At 50.4% G+C, this 22,068-nt stretch overlaps 1 protein-coding gene across 2 annotated transcripts in view; it reads left to right on the forward strand.

Moving 5' to 3' along the window:
• Positions 1 to 21,776, forward strand: part of SPECC1 (sperm antigen with calponin homology and coiled-coil domains 1) — an 85,654-nt gene extending 63,878 nt beyond the window's left edge. For both annotated transcript variants that reach the window (XM_035139104.2, XM_035139105.2), the window contains 5 exons: positions 84 to 237; positions 1,470 to 1,572; positions 12,285 to 12,401; positions 14,627 to 14,686; positions 17,341 to 21,776. In XM_035139104.2, the coding sequence (XP_034994995.1) occupies positions 84 to 237; positions 1,470 to 1,572; positions 12,285 to 12,401; positions 14,627 to 14,686; positions 17,341 to 17,430 (524 nt within the window). In that variant the 3' untranslated portion in view covers positions 17,431 to 21,776. The remainder of the gene's footprint in view (positions 1 to 83; positions 238 to 1,469; positions 1,573 to 12,284; positions 12,402 to 14,626; positions 14,687 to 17,340) is intronic.
• Positions 21,777 to 22,068: the final 292 nt, after the last annotated feature.

Genomic DNA, 22,068 nt, shown 5'->3' on the forward strand with positions numbered 1-22,068 from the left:
AGCCGTGCACCAGCAGCCCCCACCCCAAAGAGGCATCATGTTTGCAAATGACGGTCCCTCGTCTCTCTCCTCTCCCCACCAAGACTTGCTGAAAGGGAGAAGTGAGGACCTGAAGCCAGACCACTTTCTTCGCAAAAGCCCCTCGCTGGAATCCCTCAGCAAACCGCCCTCCATGTCCTTCTCCGGCAGGATGCTCACCTCCACCCACAGCGGCCTGAAACCCCCGAGCAAGCTCAGGTAAGCGAAACGGAAGCTGAGCTGAAAGAGGGAAAGGAAGGGGGGCAAATGGAGGCTGCCTTTGCCTGAGCCAGGCCATTAGGCCCAATATTGCCCACACTGGCAGGCAGAGGCCCCCAGGGTTTCAGGCCGGGTCCCCCCCCCCCAAGCCATGCCTAGAGACTGAACTGGGGGCATTTGGCATGCAATGCAGGTGCTCTGCCACTGAGCCAGTGCCTCTCATGGGTGCCCATCAGTGCTGTCTGTCGGTGCTGAGCAGCAGAACTCCTGCCATGCTTGCAGAATAGTAGAATTTTAGAGTTGGAAGGGGCCACGACCCACTGCAATGCAGGAATCTTTCACACCATGTGGGGCTTGAACCCACGGCCCTGAGATTAAGAGCCTCGTGCTCTACCGGTTGAGCTAAAGGTAAAGGGGCCCCTAACCATCAGGTCCAGTCGTGTCCGACTCTGGGGTTGCGGCGCTCATCTCGCTCTATAGGCCGAGGGAGCCGGCATTTGTCCGCAGACAGCTTCCGGGTCATGTGGCCAGCATGACAAAGCTGCTTCTGGCGAACCAGAGCAGCACACGGAAACGCCGTTTACTTTCCCGCTGGAGCGGTACCTATTTATCTACTTGCACTTTGATGTGCTTTCAAACTGCTAGGTGGGCAGGAGTTGGGACCGAACAACGGGAGCTCACCGTGTCGCAGGGATTCGAACCGCTGACCTTCTGATCAGCAAGCCCTAGACTCTGTGGTTTAACCCACAGCGCCACCTGGGTTCCCTACCGGTTGAGCTAGGCAGCCTCAACTCAAATGTTGCCGGTTCAACACGTAGTGGCACCTATTTATTTATTTATTTACTTCCTTACTTGTAATACATAAAGCTATTAAAACGTCACCAAATCACAAAATGCAGATCAGATGGCCCACACGGCCGATTTTAGCAGCGTACGACTGAGCATGCTCCATGTTGGGCATGGCCATTTTGGGGACGGGAGGGGCATGATGGACTATCCGAAAGAGGGCACGGCTGGCTAAAATAGGAAGCTGCCACATTTCCCCTCTCTGCGCGCTTTCCTTATAGCAAATGCGTAAATTGGGCCACCACATTGGTGCCATTTCTGCGGGGTTGTGTGTATAGTGTGTGTTTTTCGGGTGGGGGGGGCACAAGGAGATGGCAGCGGAACAGTCCAAGCAGAGTTACGGGGGGAGGTTCGTTAACAAAACCTTTTCCTCTTCCTGGTTGCAGCGTGGAGAGGAAGGACCCTTTGGCTGCTCTGGCGAGGGAGTACGGCGGTTCCAAGAGGAACGCCCTGCTGAAATGGTGTCAGAAGAAAACAGAGGGGTACCCGGTAAGTAAACCGGGGGGGGGAGGGGCGTTTGCTTGTGTGGGTGGGTGAGTTGTTTGCTTGTCACAAAGGACTGTTTTCCCCAAAAGCATCATTGTGGCAGCAGCCAAGCACTCTTCTTCTGAGTGCTCACAATAGTACATAAAAACAGGAGACTGCATTGGGGGGTGGGGGGCATGGAGTATATTTCCCTTTGCTCCTCAGACAATATGTGCACCCTCTTCTCCAGCAAACGCCGATTCCCTTGGCAACATGGGGCGCTTCCCCCTAAAAAATCAAGTTTCCCGTCCTCATGATTCTGAACTAAGAGCTGGTTTATGTAGGAAACTGCCATCGTCAGAACCTTGATCCAACCAGCTTGGTATTGTCGACACTGGCTGGCAGCGGCTCTCCAGGGCTTCCCAATAGGAGTTGTCTCCCAGACCTGCCTGGAGGTGTCAGGATTGAACCCGAGACCGTCTGCATGCAAAGCAGGTGCTCTGCCACTGAGCTACCGGGGGACGACGACTATAAACTCTCGGACACAGAGCTTTTAAGCATGGATCTTGCCCTGGCAGCGAGTGATACTCTGGGCCAACTACCGGTAGCTCAGCAGTGCCCACACTGACCGGCAGCTCCAGGGCTTCAGGCGGGGAGTAATTCCTAGCCCTCCCCGCACATGTCACTGCTGTTTGAACCCGGGACCTTCTGCATTCAAAGCAGGGTTTCCCAATCTCTCCACTACAACCGTTTGGCTCCTTCCCCCAAGTTTACAGTGGGTCATTTGTACAAGTAATGCATTTCGACACATTTTGCAGGCTGCGCAGTAGGTTGCCCTGTCTCGAAGCAGGCGAGGCGGGACACTGCTGGCCTTGTTCGTTGCTGTGCTTACTTGGAATTGAAGGTCTTAGAATCATAGTAGAGCTGGAAGAGACCCCAGGGGCCATCTAGTCCAACCCCCTGCAATGCAGGAATCTCAGCTGAAGAATCCCTGGCAGATTCCTAGTGCTTGACCTGTTTCCTGCCCACACACTCTGACTTCTTTGCATGGAGATCAGACGCCTCTTTAAGGAGGCATCTGTTCCCATAACTCTGTGGGGAACTTAGATGAGACCTTGCCTCAAAGCAAGCGCCTATCCAAGCGTCCGGCGGTTTTTGTTGTTTTTAGTGTGTGGGGGGGGGACAGGTTTGTTGCGCAAGACCTCCCAATCAGCAGCAACTGCGCAACACAAAATTTGCCAGCGTGTGATTGAATCCTGCCCCCAAAATACCAACAATCTGGAAAGCGCCCTTCGTTGCTCGCTTCAAAAAACAACAACCCATCTCTCCAGTCCAAAACACACACACACACACACACACACACACACACACACACACACACACACACACGTCCCCTTGGTTCAAAGGACAGCAGAATTCCTTTGGTTTATTTTTAATTTTGGCTCTCAGAGGGATCCCTGTGGTTTGTGCGGCAGCGGCCCAACCCTCCCTAACAAGGCGGCGGCGGCATCTGTAATTTTTGGCCGAAACTTCAGCGAGCCATTTATTTTATAGAGCTTTCTCTTCCTGCCTCTGTTATCTTCAGAGCATCAAACAAACGCCACACGTTTGCCTTCCCCTGGCAGGACAAAGCTCTCTGTGAGGTGGTGGTTGTTAGGGGGAGTACTGAGCCCACGTGGAGAGGCATTGTGCTGAGCAGCTTATGCATTCCCCCAAAGTGAGCTGACAGACTTGTTCACTCTAAGAACATAAAACCACGAGAAGAGCCTGCTGGATCAGGCCTGTGGCCGTCTAACCAAGTGGCCAACCAGGTGTCTGTGGGACAAGAGCCCTCTCCCCTCCTGTGGTTTCCAGCAGATGGGATTTGAAAGCATCACAGCCTTCAACTGTGGAGGCAGAGCAGAGCCATCCATAGCCATGAATTTGTCTGATCCTCTTGCAAAGCCATCCAGATTGGCAGCCCTCCCTTGCAGGATCCCCATGGGGGGCACCTGGTCAGCCACTGTGGGAACAGGGGGCAGTACTAAACTTTGGCCTCATCCAGCATCCAGGCCCTTTTTACAGTCTTGCGTCTGGATGGCTTTATCCGGAATGCATTTTGTAAGGTTTTTTGAGAAAATTCGCCGACTGACCAACTGGGTAGCTCAGCTGGTTAGAGCGTGGTGCTGATGATGTCAAGGCTGCAGGTTCGATCCCCATATGGGACAGCTGCCTTGCAGGGGTTGGACTAGGTGAACAGAAACAGATCTCTCTGGCCCTGTTGTGACAACTCCACCCTATCCAAATGCACACGTAAAATGCTGAAAGCAGCCTACGACACGGGGCATGAGGAGGCATCAGTTACAGCAAGGGATTTTCCGCTTTTGATAGCAGAGTCTCTGGCTTCCACGTGAGCCACGCTCCTGGTCTTTGGCGTGGAGCCCAGGGCAACCCCACTGGGCAGGTCTGAGGCCTCTTCCTGTTGCCACGAGCTGCTCTTCTCATCTCCTTCACCCTGTTGACATTACGACACTCTGGATAAGCCGGTGACGTGACATCTTGACGCTTCTCAAGCGCCGGATTCCCCTTTATCCCAGAGACCCAAACAATTCCTTTCGCGGAAGCAGATCTATGGGTGTTGATGGAGCCATGTTTCTCCCCCAGACCCCTAAGCTTCATCTCTCTTGCTGAGAAACTGACCCCTGCAAGCAACAGGGAGGGGGGAGCCCCCAGCCTCTGCGCTGCTGGTGGACTAATAACTCCTGTTCTTTGCTCTTGTCTCCTCGCTCTTAGTCCCATTAGCCTCCGTTCTCATTAATCACGTCATTAGCAGTCAGGTCGTGATTTAAGTGCTCAGGCTCTTGTTGATCCGACAAAGAGGAGCGATTTGTCAAGGAGCCAAAATCATCCAAATCCAGCTTCTTATCTTAGAAGACAACAGCCCTAACCTAGGGATCAAGTGGCACTTATCTCTCTCCCCCCCCCTCATGGTTGCTGGACACAAGCAAGAAAGAGAGAGAGAGGGCTCGGCTTCAACAGAGCCATGGTGGTGTAACTGGAGTGTCGGACTAGGACCTGGGAGACCAGGGTTCGAATCCCCACTCAGCCAGGAAGCTTCCTGTCTGTGACCTTGGGCCAGATCCTGCCTCTCTCGGGCCAGCCAACCTCACAGAATGGTTGTGGGGATTTAAGTGAGGAGAGAGAGAGAGAGAGAGAGAGAGAGAGAGAACCACCTGGAGCCCCTTGCGGGAAATAAAGGCAGGGAATAATAACTCCCAGCATCTGGGGTATTCAGACATATCAGGTACAGGAAGAACATAGCCATTGTGACTAGCAGTCATCCATTGCCTTATCCTCCATGAATTTGTTTGACCCTCTTTTAAAGCCATCCAAGTTGGTGGCCCTCACAGCCTCTTGAGCAAAGGAGTTTCATATTTTTAACTCTGTGCTGTGTGTGAAGCACTCCTTTCTTTTGTCTTGGCCCTTAAATCTCTCAACATAACAGCTCCAACCAGACACATGGAGCAGGAAAGAACCGTAGAATTGCAGAATTGGAAGAGAAACCCCCCCCCCCCCGAAAAGGGGTCTTCCAGTCCAACTCCTTGCAATGCAGGAATCCCTGACAAAAAGATGTAGCCTGAAGGGAGATGCATTTAATGACACCTTGAGACTATGAACCAGCATTTTTTTTAAAAATGGCTTGAGGGTTTCTTTAGGCAAAACCTACTTCATTAGATGCTCGGGGTCTGAGCATACCTGCCAAGTCCCGGACTGCAGAATCCGGGACCGGCAGCCGTGTGACACCGGAAATTGCGTAGACACAACTTCTGGTGTCACTCTGCCCATCTATGGGCACCGAAAATGGCCGCCGTCAACACCGGAAGTCGTGTCTACGCACTTCGGGACATGCGTAGGCGCGACTTTCGAAGCCGGCACCGGCCATTTTTGGTGCCCATAGATGGGCAAACCAGGGGAAAAAAATGGCCGCCAGCAAGAGAATATAAGGGAGAATAACGGGAGACGAAGTTATACGGGGGACCACCGGGAAAAGGTAAGAAAAAACGGAGGTTTCCCGGGGGAAACGGGGTACTTGGCAGCTATGGGTCTGAGTGAGTGAAAGCAAAGTAGGAAGCTCGGATGAGAGCCAAATCGGAGAAGAACATTTTCCTTTCTGTTTTGCAGAAGTATCCTTTCCCTTGCCCACCGCCCACTTTGGAGGTAGCAGCCCAGCTGTTGAAGGAATGGGGTTTTCTGGCATTGAGCAAGGCGGAGGGAATCAGTCACAGGAGGGACATCTCCGAATGAGGGGTTTGGGCCCTCCAGTGGCTGGTGGTGAGGCCTTGCAGTCAGTGCCACAGTGGTCCTTTGGGGATGACTGGATACTGCTGACCTTTTGGCTGCCCCCTGACACTTCAGATAATCCCTGAAGTAAACAGGGGCTGCCTCATTACGTAACTTAATGGGCTGGCCAAGATTGCAAGAGGCTCCTCTCCATCCTGAAAGAAAGTGGGTCAAATTCTTTTCCCTAAGACTAGGGCACCTAATGAAGATGAGCGTTGGAAGATTCAGTCCTGTCAGTCCAACGGCAAAATGTGGATTTGAACCCACATCTCCTTGGCCAGCTTGTTCCAGTAACCTCTAACCACTATGCAACACTGTTTCTACAGCAATTTAAGGTTGGCGGGTGGGAGGGAGGGAAGGAAGAGGAAGGGCATTTCAGGCCCAGGTAAGGGGGAAAGCCTTGAATCTCCCCACAAGGGGAAATCCTCTTGCGGTTTCATTCTCTAATCCGGGGGATTTTAGGAGGGCTGGGTGTCCGCAGAGACCCAGTTTCGTAACAAGGCGCACACCTGATACAGCCAGGTGGAATTTTACCTCTTTTCAGTGGAAACTGCAAGCCGGATTCTGACACTTTGACACTCCCACAGTCCGTTCCGCACAATTTCTCCTGGGTCACTTGGGGGCCAGTTCCACAAAAATGAGACACTCCCAATTTAGGATTCTTTGGTTTGAGGGGTGCAGTCAGGCAAATCTGCCCAGTTCCATCTCTCTCCTCTGCTCATTCTTCCAACCTTAACCATTCAAATGCGTCAGTGCCTGAGTGCTAATTTTGCAGTCTGTAGCAGCCATGTTTCTGAATGCCAGTGGCAGAAGCCATAGGAGCAGAGAGGGCTCTTGCGCCCGGGTCCTGCTCGTGGGCTTCCCACTGGGGCACCTGGTCAGCCACTGTGGGAACAGGAGGCTGGACCAGATGGGCCCCCTTTGAGTGCTGCTTGTGTTCCTAATTCAGCAGGGCTTTTGGGGGGACTTTAATGCAAAGCAATTTCCCCCAACACAATTTTTGCACACACACCCCAAATATACATTCTGTTTTATGACTGGAGAACTGCAGAGCAAAATTCAGAGAACTGTGCTTTGGTCAAGATTTCATTTCAGAAAGCGCGAGTGCAGTGGGTTTGCCTTTAAGTAAAAACTGAATTGGATTCCTCCCTTGTCCAGAATCTTGGTTCTTTTCCCCAAGGAGTGATTTAGAGGCCTGTCAGTGCAAAAAAATCCCACCAGGCCCATATTTCTTCCTGGAGACTTCCTGGCTGAGGCCTGCCAACTCCGTCTCCTGCCCGCTGGTGATTTATCACGATGCCTCTCAGCAGCTGAGAGCTGGCAGGGGTCAGGCTGAGATAATCCCCGAGTTTTGCCTGCCTTATCGCCTGGCAGAAGTTCCTTGTGTTGAAAGAGAAGACTTCAACCTAATTGAGCTGATCTGTGAACGGGGTAAAGGAGGTTACTTTTCAAAGACAATCACCCTTCTCTTCCCCCTGCACACACAAAATTCAAACAACTTTTCCCCGGTGGCCCAAGGCTTTGCATAGATCTTGTACATATGCAAGGAGGGGGGAGGGGAGCCCAGAGGAAAATAGGCAAACTTATTATTTATTGCATTTCTATCCCTCCTTTCTCTCCATGGAGCTTGCTGGCTCATATGGCACTCTTCCCTCCGCATTTAATCTCCAGAACAACAACCCTGAGAGGTAGGTTAGGCTGAGAGGCAGTGGCCAGCCCAGGGTCACCCAGTGAGCTTCAGGTCAAGATTCGAACCTGAGTCTCCCCAAGTCACTCTAATCCCTACACCATGCTGGTTCTCAAAAAAAAAAAGGCAAAACATTCAAGAAATAAAAATGAAAAGATGCACAGTGGCCAAGTGTGGATATTTTCCCACAGATTCCCGAGTCACACTTTTGTTTGGAGAGGACTATTGAGGTCTCCTACCGCGTTTCTCCAAAAATAAGACACCGTCTTATATTTATTTTCCCTCAAAAAACAACAACACTGTGGCTTATTTTCAGGGGGTGTCTTTTTAAAAAAAATTAAGTATGGTACAGTTTAACCTACAAGGTTAAACTGCCTATCATCACTATGGCTTATTTTCGGGGTATGGCTTATTTTCGGAGAAACACAGTAAGCCACAATAACTATGCTCTGCCTTCGCAGACGGAGGCAGCAATGGTTCTGAATGCCAGTTGGAGCATCTGCTTGGCCACTGTGAGAATAGGGTGCTGGACTAGAGGGGCCATTGGCCTGATCCTGCAGACTCATCCTGCCTTACCATAAAATATCTGAGGCTGTTTTTAATGAGGATGAAAAATAGAATTGTCATGGAAACGAGGAGATTAAAACCGGTGTTTTGTGTGTAGCAATAATTATTATAATATTAACAACATTGATGGAATTTATCTGAAAACTAAACATATAAAGGCGCAGATGTACAGTCACTTACCTGGGAGTAAGTCCCATTGGGATCTGTGTTCTGAGCAAACCTGCAAAGGTTTTGCACTGTAAGAGGCAGGGAGGGCATGAGAACATTAATTAAGGACAAACTTCTGCAAGAATCTTGGCGATAGAAAACAAATTAAATCTCATTTAAGTATCTCCATTTGCTTCAACTTGAATTACAATTTCTACTTCCTCCCCCATCTTCTCTCTCTCTCTCCAATTCTTATTTGTTGTTTTATTATTTCAATTATAAGCCCGCAGTCTCGGCCCTATTGACTTTTCAAATATTTGTGCAAGCCTGTGTTATGTTAAGCACTTTAAGAAATTCACTTTAAGTGAATTGCATCCCTGCTTTGGCTGTCTCGAAATACTGTGACCAGGCAGTTACTGATGGGTGGCTGGGGGCTTTCCTGAGGGGGTGGGAAAGAGCTGACATGGTTCCTTGATAGCTGGCAATTTCTCTCCCCAGCCCTTGGTAAGCAATGCCCTTCTGTGTCTGGGAAGTGCAGAGGGAAAAGGATTGTGTCTCATCTTGACGTGGAGAGAGGTTTCCTTTCCCCCTTTTCCTGGAACTAGCTAGCAGGGTAGATTGCATGGAGCTGGGCAGTTGTTTTGGAGAATCCAGCTTTATCCCTATTTTGGTGTGACTTTCCAGCAAATTCAGCACAGAGGGGCTAGTCCATTAGGGCCAACAGAGCACTTTCCTATCAAGAGCATAAGATGGTTTTGCTGGATCAGGTCCATCTAACCCAGCCACCTGCTCTCACAGTGGCCGAACAGATGCCCCATAGGGAGAACCGGAGAACAGGGCCCGAGAGCAGGAGCCCTCTCTCCGCTGTTGTATTCAGCTGAGGAGGAAGGGCAGCGCCAAAGAAAAAGAGAGAAGAAAACAAAGAAGGGAGAGCATGAAGAAAAAGGAAGAAAAAAGGAAAAGGAGAGAAGAGGGGAAAGAAAAGAAAAGAGATAATAAAGAAAGATAAAAAGGGCTTCCAATTTTCCATTTGCTGGTTACATAAAGAAAATATATATTTAAGACATTCAGTCCATAATAAGACCCACCTGCTCCATGTTCCGTTAAGCAGTCTTTCTTTTAAGTCAGAGTGTCTCAAAATTGTTCATTTCTTTTTTGCACGAAAAGTCCAATTGTTTTTATTTTTGGCCAGAATCAACTGTGTTTTCTCTTCAACGCCAGCTCTGCCTCCATTCATTCCCACCACACCGTTGCCCTGTATTGGAGGAACCTTTTGTCGCTGGGGAGTCGCTCCATCATTTTGGTGGCTCTTTTCTGGACCTTTTCCCCAGCTCTGCAGCATCTTGTTGTTTTTTTGGAGGCGAGGCGGCCAGATCCACATGGGAATGATGCCACCCTTCCCCCCCCCCTCGTCTGAATGTTGGAAGGTTTAGGACAGAGAAAAGTCCCTTCTTCACACAACACATAGTCAAACAATGGAACTCCCATGTCCCAGGGGGAGGAGGCAGGGACCGCCACTCACCTAGATGGCTATAAAAGAGGACCAGTCCATGGAGGAAGGAAGAGAGGGCTATGGATGGCTCCTAGCCAGGCTGGATCTACTCTGCCTCCACAGTCGGAGGCAGCAATGCTTGTGAATGGCAGAGACTATAAACCGCAGGAGGGGAGAGTTGCTGTTACACTCAGATCCTCCTGCTTGTGGGCTTGCCATTAAGGACATCTGGTCAGCCACAGGATGTTGGGCTAGGTGAAGGTCCTTTGGCCCAGTCCATCAAACACTTCTCGTGTTCTAAATTCAACTTGGAATAGACCCACAGAAATGGATGGACACAAGCATGAGAACAGAATCCTGGACTAAGACGGGTCATTAGCCTGATCCCTGGTGTCCTCCTATCCAAGATTTCCTGACAATTCCTTTTGTCTTCTGCAACCTGTCCCTCCCTCCCGATCCAGCGGGATCTGCGTGATGCGGGATCTGCTTGTGTGTCCCTCCGTCCAGGTCCTCCTTTCCCTGTGCAGGCGGAAGGGGAGAACTCGCTTCCCCAGTTTGGCTAAGCAAAGTCAGGATAACTCTCTTCTTGGCTGACTTCCTGCTTGGCCAACTGTCTCTCTCTCTCCCCCACCTGCTCTGTGGTTTGCCTTTAACATTGGCAAAGTCTCAGCAGCCTGGGAGGATAACATCTTGGTAGGTCTAACCCTTTTGCGAGGAAGTCGGACTCTGTTTTGTTCAGTGTTTGCCTCTCTCCAAGGAGCTCAGGGGAGGCATAATCCTCTCCACAAAGAAGGCCATTGTGATGTAGAAACAGGGAGACCAGGGTTCAAATCCCTGCTTGGTTAGGAAGCCCACACTGGGCGTCCCTGGGCTAGTCACTTTCTCATACTCAGCCTAACCTACCTCACAGGGTTGTTGTGGTGATAAAATGGAGGGGGGGGGAGAAGCATGTAAAATCCCCTCCCTGCTTGAGCTTCTTGGGATTGAATTGAATTGCAAACAAATCTGGATGAATGATCAATAAGCAGTTCACCTGGAAATACCAGCAAGGAGCCACAGTTCCCGCCCTGCCACAACAAAATTTCCAGGGAAGACAAAAATATTATTATTATTATTATTATTATTATTATTATTATTATTATTATTATTTACGAAGGGCTTTGATTGCTCCTGCTCCACTGACCACACCAGCCCCACGGATCAGCCCCGTCACAAGACAAGCATGGGGTGGTTTGTTTTTTCCCGCCCCGGTGCAGAATGTCTGAGAAGGCATTATCAAAACCCAAGAAGCCAGTGGTTAATGTACAGAAATACTGTATTCCGCATTGCTCCTCTCCCCTCCTCCTCTTGAAAAGCAGCAAAGTTAGTTAATCCAATCTTAGCAGAGCTCCTTAACGTAATTAACACCATGCTGGGAGGTGGAGGTAATTAAGATTTGGGAGGAACAGTTTCTCTTCTCCCCAACCCCCCCCCCCTCCGATCTTTGCCTCCCACTTTGCCTCCTGCCAAGATGTTAATTTCACAAAGGAAGGGGGGGTGGCAGCATTGATCTTGTCATGCCAGCCTGCTTCCCAAAGGCCTTTTGTTTTGCATTATTGCCACTGATAGGGAGTTGATTGCTTGTTTTGTCCCGCAGGGCCGTCCAGCCTTGGCGTCCTTGTTGAGCTCCCGCAGTGGAGAACTGTACAGTTGATCTTGCGAGGCAGGAGGCGTTGTAAGAATGCAAGGAGAGCCTGCTGGATCAGGGTCAAACGAGGCCCATCTAGGCCAGCATCCTGTCCTCACAGTGGCCACCCAGATGCCCCAGTGGAAAACCTGCAAGCAGGATCCAAGCACACAAGCACCTTCCTCTTCTGTGGCTCCCAGAAGCATCTCTGCCTCCGATTCTGGAGGCTGAGCATAGCCATCGTGGCTGGTAGCTGCCGGTAGTCTTCTCATCCATGAATTTGTCTAATCCACAGCAAGGTTCTAGTCCTCATGGTGCTCAATAGGAATGCAGGAAGCTGACTTATACCAAGTCACAGCTTTAGTCCATCTAGCTCAGTGTTGCTTGCACTGACTGGCAGCAGCCCTCCACGGTTCCATACTGGGGTCTTTCCTATCCTAGCCACTCCCCTGACTTTTCTTATGTCTTGAGACAAACTACGTAATTTTTTGGGCATACCCTCCAGCATGTTGCAGCAGAAAACCAGGATGCCCATCTTCTGGGCCCCACTCCTGTGCAAGTCATGGCCCCAAAAAATGGGATATCCCGGTTTAATCAGGACAGTTGAGGAGGATGCTGTGGTTGGAAATCAAACCATGGGGGGTGGGGGTGGGGACAAAGACACGGTTTCTCACAAGCCCCAACCTGCATCCTCCTCCCAACCAGGGCTGATGGGAACAGTAGCACAAAGCAGTAGTGGATGGTCAGCAAAGGCCCCTCGCGTTCTGAAGTGTGCAGGCCTTTCCTCATCCAGACCAACACCGAGTGCTCTTTCCTCTCCTGCTGCGCTCACCTTCCCTTCTCTTTTCCTCTTGCAGAATATTGACATCACCAACTTTAGCAGCAGCTGGAGCGACGGCCTGGCCTTCTGCGCCCTCCTGCACACCTACCTGCCGGCCCACATTCCCTACCAGGAGCTCAACAGCCAGGACAAGGTGAGGCCCCTCTGTCACTAGCATCCTTCAGATGGCGGGCGATTTGATGGGGTGGGGAGAAACCTTTCTCCTAGTGATGTGGAATGGAATTGCAGGGTAAACACACACACACACACACACACACACACACACACACACACACACACCTGACCTAGGCAGCTAGGGGAGAAGGGTAATGCTTGAGGACTAGTGACCTTATTTATTATTTAGTTATTTCATAAAATGCATTATATGCTGCTTGGTTGTAAAGAAAAAAGGGAAAAAAAACCAAAGCAATAAAATTTATCACTAGCAGAAATGTAACAGCCATGATTTAAGCCTCTCGGAAAGTTAGGAAAGGAAATAGCGAAGATAGATCAAAGATTATGTACGCCACTGTTGCAGCGAGAACTTTATTGGCCCCAAAGTGGAAGTTACAGGACGTACCTACCAGGCCCGGCTCTAGGTAGACCCCCGGTGGCGCTGGGCACCATGGCGCCGGCCCGCCAGAAAGGCGCCACGAGCTGCGCCCGCCCGCCCGCTGGCCGGCCGGTCCACCACGCTGCGCCCACCCGCCCACCGCGCTGGGAAACGGGGCGGGAGGGCGCCAGAGAGATCGCGCTGTGCCTGCCCGCCCGCCCGCCGCTGCGCCCACCCGCCCACCGCGCTGGGAAACGGGGCGGGAGGGCGCCGGAGAGATCCGGCGCACCACAGCGGCAGGGGCGTTTAAGACGGCCCTGGTACCTACCATTGCAGAGTGGCAGACAAAGATGGTGGACTTTGCAGAACTGTCCAGGCTGACTTGCAGGATTTCAGATAAGAAATTCCAAAGGGACTGGAGTAAATTTATTGTATATGTGAATGATAATTGCAAAAATTTGAAGGCACTAGCAGGATTGAAATAAATCCTACAATGTGGACAAGAGGGTTAAAGATTTAAATTGCGCGATTGGATTTGAAATGGAATACCTACTGAAGGGAATGGGGGAAGTCATACGCTTGGCAGAGCAGAGAGTTTTTGTGTTTATGTTGTGTAAGGAGGAATATATATATATATATATATATATATATATATATATATATATATATATATATTAAAGACTCTCGGAAAGTTGAAATAACAATAAACTTGCATCAGTTTTCTTTTTCTTTTTATATTCATTAAAAAAATTCATTTTTTTTTTTTTTTTGCATCAGCTTTCTAAACCTCTGGACAGGCTTGTCTAAACGAAAACAGACCCCAAAAAGAGGACAGTGAAGGCGGAACCTGACATCAGTTGTCAAGGAGTTCCAAATATAATCAGCCCCGAGTTTGGTTGTTGTTTTTTTTAAAAAAAAATACATGATAAGGTTAATGTTTGGTTATTTATAAGTAGTTCCAACTAATGACCTTTTAATAGCAGTTGTAAATAATAAAATATTGATCCTGCCTTTTAAAAACATGTTTTAGTTTTTGTTACAGGTAGGTAGCCGTGTTGGTCTGATGTAGTCAAAACAAAAAATTTAAAAAAATCCTTCCAGTAGCACCTTAGAGACCAACTAAGTTTGTCATAGGTATTGTCAACCACACGAAAGCTCATACCTATGACAAACTTAGTTGGTCTCTAAGGTGCTACTGGAAGGATTTTTTTTTTTTGGGTTAAGATTTTGTGTGTGTGTGTGCTTTGTTTTTTTTATCCTGGTTTTTAATATGTCTTTCTTGCAGGGGGGGAAGCAACTAAGAAATTTAATTTAATTAACAATAGCCCAACAATATCTGGAGGGCCACCTGGGTGCCTTTCTGCTGTAGCTGCAATAATAAAGTCTTCCAGGAAGAAGCAGAACCTGAAACTTATTTCTCACCTGATTGGTGTGTACTTGAATTCACTTCCTTTTGTGGGTTTTGAATCAAGGAGTGCCTTTTTAAATTTCAGTTGTGGGTTGCGTTTCCTGGCAAGGTCTTTGCCATTTGCACCTCGCCTAAGCCCTCTATTTCTCACCTTTTTTTATAAAAAAAAAGCAATCTATTTTGCAAATTTCCCCCCCAACATACACACATTGTGGGGTTGGAAAACTGCATTGCAAAATTCTGAGCAGTGCAAGTTTCAAAGAATCACGGTGTTTTGGTTGGCTCAGATTGGGGAGCTTCCCCATTAAAAAGCAAACAGAATCTATGCCCTCCGGGAGGGGAGGGCAGGCTGATGTCGGAGAAAACAGCCCTTCTAGCCTGACCCATTTGTTCTCTCTCTCTCTCCCCCTCCCCACAGAAAAGAAATCTCCTTTTGGCATTCCAGGCTGCCGAAAGCATTGGCATTAAACCCAGCTTGGTGAGTGCTTTTGTCCTGGGGAGATGCATTGCGCCCATATAGCATTGGAGGGGATGAGGCCGGGTGTGTGTGGAGGGGAGGGTGTCATATTTGCACCTGCAGGAAAACAGCCAACAGGAGCACGGCTTCCAATCCATTCCACCCTCCCTCCATTTATCTAATCCCCCCACTTTAAAGCCACCAGCCATCTTCTTCCGCCGTCACATCTTGTGGTTGTGAGTTCCACAAGTTAAAAAGTGCGGTTGCATGGGGAAGGCCCTCCCTTTTAATCATCCTGAATCTCCTCTGCCGGTCAATTTCATGGAGTTTCTGGCCTCATTGAGAAAGAAAGGAAAATGCTTGGCTGAGGGTTCCCTATTGTTTGCCGAACCCATCAAGGTGTTGTGATTCAGAGCTTGGATAGTTCAGATCCGCTGCTCCATACTCCTTTTGGTCTAGGAAAGGGCAGCCTTCAATCCCAGACTGCACAGGTATTTATTTTATGGCATGTATAGTCCGCCGTTCCTCCCCGTGGCTGGTTTTTATCCTCCCGACAGCCTTGTGAGGTAGGCAGCCTAGACCGGTTCTCCTAAGGCCCAATCTCCGGCAAATTCCACAGCTGGCTGGGGAATTTGAACCCAGCACCCCCAATACAACATTGGCTCTGACTCTGCCTGCACGGGTTTCGATGGGGGGGGGGCAAGCAAAATGCTGCTCGCGTTTTGCTTCTTCTATGACTCGCTCAAGTTTGCAGCCATAAACATGTTTGTTGTGGTACAGAGGTGCGAAAGAGGCCTAACAGGAACACACCAAGCTCCCTTGCTCTCGTTCTCTTCCTAAACCAGAGGAAGGGAGGGAGCTGTTGAGTTATCGCTTCTAAAAAGTTGTTTGCCCCATCGCACCGCTCCAAATAACTTTTTTGCACAGCTCCAAGGCTCTTCTTGAGATTGGGGGACAATGTGGCTAGAGGTTGGCGTGAGCCCTGAGTTGCCGAGACCTTGCTCAGGCTGAAATACACACCTCGGCATGCATTAAGTGAGAGGTCTCATAGCGTGTCACCTTCCTCACCATCTCCGACATCTTCAGGAAGGGCTGGAGACCCCAGAGAGGTCCGCTGCAGATAATACCAATACTAGATGGCCAACGGTCTGACTCTGTTAAGGTGGCTTCCTGTGTTTCTGTTTGAATTTCAATTCAGAACCATGAGGGCTGGAACCTTATTTTTAGAGGAAGGGCCATAGCCCAGGGGCAGATCACCCCCTCTGCACGCAGAAGTTTCAAACAGCATTGCCAAGCAGGGCTGGGCAGGAACCCTGCCGAATTACCGCTGCAGTGCAGGCTAGACTGAGCTCAATGGATCAAGGGTCTCACTCTGCATAAGATGGCTTGCCTTAAGGTTCCCTGAGGTTCCCTTCTGCCCTAGGGCGGTTTTAATAGAATCTTAGAATTGTAGAGTTAGAAGGGACCCCTAAGGGTCCTCTAGTCCAACCCCCTGCAATGCTGGAATCACAGTATTGCAGGAGGGCACTGCCTCTCTTTTCAACCCCTTGCCAGCTCCCTAGAAGCCTTGTCAGCTACAAACTAGCCTTCCCTCCCTACCACAGAGGACCCCTCCACTGAACTCTCCCTGTTGAACTCTCCCTGCCTCTACGGTATCTCCTGAAAACTTCCCCAAATCATGGCAATCTGAAGTGCTCACAGCTCTCTGTCCCCAACAGCAAGTCTCCCTGGCACACAACCGTCAATTCACCATCCCGTTCCCCCAATCCTTGTTTTATGTGAGCTTGGGTGTGAGTGCGTGTTTCAAATTCATTTCTTTAAAAGTTTTATGGCCGGGATTTAATTAGCCCTGGCTACCGCTCCCTCCTTGAAAGCCTTGCCCAGCAAACAGGGAGCCCTTCTGGCACGGGAAGCGAGGGAGCTGTTGTTCCAGGCTGCCCCCCTACTCCATTCGTTGCTGCAAGAGGGGAAGCGAAAGCCGTCACGTTCCCTGGGGCTCAGACGTGTTGGGTCCAGTGTTTTGCGTGGGATCAGAGATTCCCCCTTCAAGGGAAGAACTGAAAAGCTTCAGTAGACAGGAAGAATGTTATAAGGAGCGGCTGAGGATGTTGGGCATGCTTGGCCTGGAGAAGAGGAGACACAGAGAGGGGTATGATAGACACCTTCAAATATCCATGGAAGATGGAGAAAGCTTGTTTTCTGCAGCTCCCACCAACAAAGGAGACTCCAAATAAATATCAGGACGGCGTTTCTTACAGTAAAAGCAGTTTGACAGTGGAACGGTCTCCCTCGGGAGGTGGTGGACTCTCCTTCGTTGGAGGTCTAAAAGCAGAGTTCGGGTGGCCATCTGTCATGGATTTCTGCATTGCAGGGGGTTGGACTAGATGACTCTATGGGTCCCTTCCATCCCTACAATTCTTTGATTCTATGAATATGTATGTACCCACATACATATATATACATACACAGTACAAACTTCCTGTGAAATGATCTGGTATATTTTGGGAGGCAGGGATAAGGAGCAGGAGATTTCACCTGCATTGTGCTTCTTAACTGTCCCTGGGGGTTCGGAATGACCCTCTAGTTCCCCTGCTGCAACTAAAGTGCTTTACATTTCCTTGTTTTCCTCCCTCCCCCAAACCTCCCTATGACGCTGCCATCTCTTCCCACTGCAGGAGCTCAGCGAGATCATGTACACGGACCGCCCCGACTGGCAGAGTGTTATGCAGTACGTCGCCCAAATCTACAAATATTTCGAGACCTGAGTTCCGGAGCCGGGAGGAGGAAGGAGGAGGAGGAGGAGGAAGGCGTCTGAAGAACACCATGCAACGCACTAGATCACTTTAAAAGGAAAACACAAAAGGGACCCTCCCCCTTCGTTCCTGCTTGACAGAGGCCCCGGCAGACGTTTCTCGTGGCCCCAGAAAGGACTGGCCACGATCCAGCCCACGCCATGCAGCCTGAGGCAGAGTGGAGGGGCTCTGCTTGGCTTGGGACTCTCTTTTGGGGGGACGACGCAGGAAATAACATCTCCCCAGTACTTGACCGTGCCAAATAAGACTCCTTTCCACCCAGGGTGCCCTACGCTGTGGGGCAGAGAGCAACAAATCGGTGGCCTTTGTGCACAGCCTCTGGGGGTCCCCGAGGGCATCAGAAGTTGCTGCTTTCCCCCTCTTTAATTTCGCGAAACCTGGTTGTGGCTTCCCCTCTCCATGGGTCCCATGGAAAGGCTTCCTTGCTTTTCTCCCCGGGGGCTCAAGAAAAGAGTGGAGTGGCCTGGCTTCCTGAAACCGGCTGCGCTGTGTGGAACAGCGAGGACCCCTTGAAACCAGAAAACATCTTGGGGGGGAAAACAAAACACTAAACTTACAGCCCCCCCCCAATGACAGCTGCCTTGGCCCAGTCTCACGCAGCTGGTAGGACAGTAGAGAGAGCCAGGCTGATCTTGGCTTTTGCAAATTCCCCCCATCTCAGGACCAATTTAGGGACTGTCGGGATCTGAATAGGCTTCTGTCAATCCAGGACCCACACTGTCTTGAGTGTGGGTGCAAGGAGAGCCCTTCTGATTGTTGCTCAACAAGGCGAGAGGAAGCCATTATCAGGCCCAGATCTCCTGCCCACCCAGGATCTGTGTTGTGACTGGATCCACTTTGATGCCCGATTTAGTCTGCTGGGGTTTTGCTGCAGAACAAAGACTGCGTGTCTCTTTTAACTCGTTGCACCGGGGGGGGGGGAGGAATTTGGGCAGGTGTCTTTTCCGTAATAGTGGGAGAAGCAGTGCCTTCTAAAATTTTCTCTCCCCTCCCCCATGCCTCCAAGTTGGAGCAGGAGATGCGAGAGCTGTGGTCTGTTGCGCAAACCTCCTTGTGTCACTGCAGACATCTTATTTGTCTGATCCACGGGGAAGATTTGTGGCCTTCAGGAAGTTGCTGGACTAAAACTCCCACCATCTCTGACCAATGGCATCTGCAGGGCCACAGAACCATCCTCATCAAACTGGGGGGGGGGGAGATCCAAATGCAGAACCAAGACATGTTGGGAAGCCTGATACCCAGGTTTAAAGGTATCAATTGCTAGCTTCAGTAGCGGAGAGAAAAGGAGTGCCGTGTGTGGGTGACATGACCCTTGGGCACGAACCCCCTGGTCCCTAGAGGATGCTGTGAAGGAAGTGCTTCCTTACCACGTCTGCAGCCATGAGGCCTTGCGAGCAAGATGCTCACATCACCCACATCTGCTGTCGCTTCTTCCGTGGCTCTGCAGGGGATGTGTTAGACATCCCACCGTAAGGTCGCAGAGGGTTGGAGGAGAGCCTGCCCACCCAAATTATCACCGTGTGTTTTCTGTTACTGGATACGAAGTTGAAGGTGCCAAATAGTTGTTTGAAGTTGTTCGCTTTGCCAAAGGAGGAGGCCTCCGTTTCTGCCGCCTCCTCCCAGCCCAGTTGTTCTGGTCAGTGAGAGAACGTCAAATCTCTTTCCCCGCTCTTGGTCTTGGTTTGAGCTGAGCTTTCCCCCACTTGGTTTGGCTCTCTCCTTCCCATCCAAAGCCCCTTCTCCCCTTTGACATCCCAATGGCTGTGGAAAGAAGACTTCAGGAAGGCCTGGTGCAAGGTTTCTGCCTGAAGATTTTTAGATGTCCGGTGCTAGTCCTCATGGTTCCTAGTTCACCTGCCAGTCTCCAGACAGCATCCAGTCATTCCAAAATCGTTTGCCATCTTCTCTGGAGAGAACGTGCACACCTTTGTTGCACACCTTCTCTGCATTTTCATCAAGCAAACAGACCTTTAACTTGGGGGCGTCAGGCGCTGGGGGGAGGGAATCTAAATCACAGCCATGAGTAGATGGAACAAGAAGAACCCCACAAGGGAGCCAGTGGGGGGGGGCCCTCTAGGCATAATGATACCCGAACTCCCCCCCCCCCGCCCCTTGCAGCCAGCATCAGTTAAGGCCGAGGACTCTTGAGAGTAGGATTCCAGCAACTTCTGGAGGTCCCTGTGATTGCAGCCTCTGGCGTTACTGCCCCGTGATCCGCAGGGGAAAGGAGATTTCTGTGCTGCTGTCTGCATTTTGCCATTTTCTCCCCCTTAAGAGGAGATCTGCTGTTACGTGTGAGGCAGGAAGGGGCAAAAAGTCTGAGGTGGTCCTTTCAGGGCAGCTTCATCCCGCTTCATTTAAACTGGTCCCTCAGACTGTCTCGTAAACATCAGTTGGCAAAGCTCTGTGTGTGTGTGTTGGATTGCATTAGAAATTTGGTTTACCGGGGGGGGGGGGTTGTTGGGAAACGGAGGTTTGTTGGCTTTGCCGTGCAAGAGACGGAGGAAAGGCGGGAAGTGAGTGAGGGTTCGCGTCTGGTCACCCCGAAGGTCTGGTTTGGTTTTGTCTCCAGAAAAGCAGGGGGAAGCTGAGGGAGGGAGGAGCAAGAGGTTCCAGATCAAAGCGAGGCGTGGATTCGCACCCGTAACAGTTGCAAGGAGAACGGAGCCGGGTGAGGCGTTGGAAATGCCTGTGTCAGAGTGGGAGTCTTGTCTGTATTGGTTTTGTCAGTAATGCCGGGCTGAGGTGTCCGAAGGAAGCCTGGGCAGGTTCTTTGCCAGAGGCGCAACCAGCCTCCAGGTCTGTTGAGGCCTAGCATCTTGAAGGGAATGTTTTAGGGGCAGGTTCTGAATCCACTTCGCTTGCTCTTGAAGGTTGGAAAGATAGACTTAAGGTTGTGTGTGTGTGTGTGTGTGTGTGTGTGTGTCCTCCCCCCAAAGTCACCATTTTCCTTGGGACTCCACCTTTTTCTCCCCCCCCCTCCCAAAATGAGGTGCAGAAGGAGAAATCCAGCGTTGACACTGAGCTTAATTTCCCCGGGGTTCTCAGTCGCTGCAATGCTGCCAGATTTCAAAGCCTGCTGCTTCTCTTTTCAACCCCCCCTCCATTTAGGGTCCACCTGCGAAGGGTTTTATTCAGGCACTTCCCACTCCTCCTGCCGCAGGTGAAGCCAGAGGGTGGGCGGCCCTATTAGCTTCTTCCGGCCACCTTGTGTTGTGTGGAGGATCAACCTGCGCCCACCTTTCCCCAAATGATGCCAAGGGGGGCACCGTCCTTGACATAGGAGCATTGGGGGTCATGTGACTGTAGGCCAGGGATTGGGGGGGCAGTGTTCCTCCAGATCAGGCACCCCCAAACTTGGCCCTCCAGATGTTTTGGGACTACAACTCCCATCATCCCTAGCTAACAGGACCAGTGGTCAGGGATGATGGGAACCGTAGTCCCAAAAACATCTGGAGGGCCGAGTTTGGGGGGTGCCTGCCCCAGATGTTGGACTCTGAAATCGCATCCTCCCTGCCGGCTGGTGGCCATTGAGAGTCCCATCAACGCCTGCAGGAGAATCTCCTCCCTTGAAGGATTCTCCCAGCCCATCCTCCCCAAGATCCACGCTTCTCCAGTGAAATGCACCCCATAATATAATGCAGGGAATTGGGTGTGGGCATCTGTGGCCTGCAGATGTCACTGGATCCCAGCAGGAGCAACAAGCGAGCACGGTGAGGCCCGGGGGGTTCCCAACATCTGGAGCCCCCCACCCGTCGGAACAAGTCCACAATTTTGTAAAAACACAAATGACTCCTGAGCAGGTGTCCTAACTGGAATGGCTGGTGTCTTCAGGTGCTAATGATCTTTCCAATATGCCATCAATCGACTCTGACTGGCAATGAACGAACAGAGTCCTTTCCTCTGCTTATTAACCTGTTTTGGGAGCGCTAACAGATTATTGGTCCCTGCCCAGCCCTCTATTGTCTTTATTTTTTTAGCCTTTACACGTGCCAACTTTTTGTTTGTTCATTTTGTTGGTTCATCTTTCCTTGCGAGCGTTTCACTTATTAAAAAAACAAAAACCGGACCTCTCTCTCGGCCTGGACTGGGCACTTCAAGTCTGAACTGTTCCCGCCGGAGAGCAAAACCATCTTATTTATACACCAAGAGCACACTAGAATGTACAGGCCCTCGGAGACGTCAACGGTCGAGGATGTGCGACTGCCAATGTTTTTATTTAAAGAAGATTAACGTTACTGAAGCATTGGGTGCCCAGGGTCTGAATAATATTTCTAATAAATGCCTTTGGTTTCTGACACTTGGCTTTTGGCGCTGCTCTTGTCTAGGCCTAGGCCGCATCCTGTCGTTCCTGAGCAGTATCAAGAGATAATCCCCAGAGTGGTTTAACTCTTCCCAGGAAACACCAGGAACTGTAGCTCTCTTAACAAGTCTCAGGACCCTTAACATACAACAGTTCCCAGGATTATTTGCGGGGGCAGCTATGACTGTTTAAGGTGGTGTGATACTGCTTCAAATGTAGAGTGCAGACGGGGACAGAGTCTACTCAGAAGTAAGTTCCATTGAGTCAGATAGGACTTGCTGCCAGGT

Source organism: Zootoca vivipara, chromosome 15 (genome assembly GCF_963506605.1).
Source record: "Zootoca vivipara chromosome 15, rZooViv1.1, whole genome shotgun sequence".
Taxonomy (NCBI): domain Eukaryota; kingdom Metazoa; phylum Chordata; class Lepidosauria; order Squamata; family Lacertidae; genus Zootoca; species Zootoca vivipara.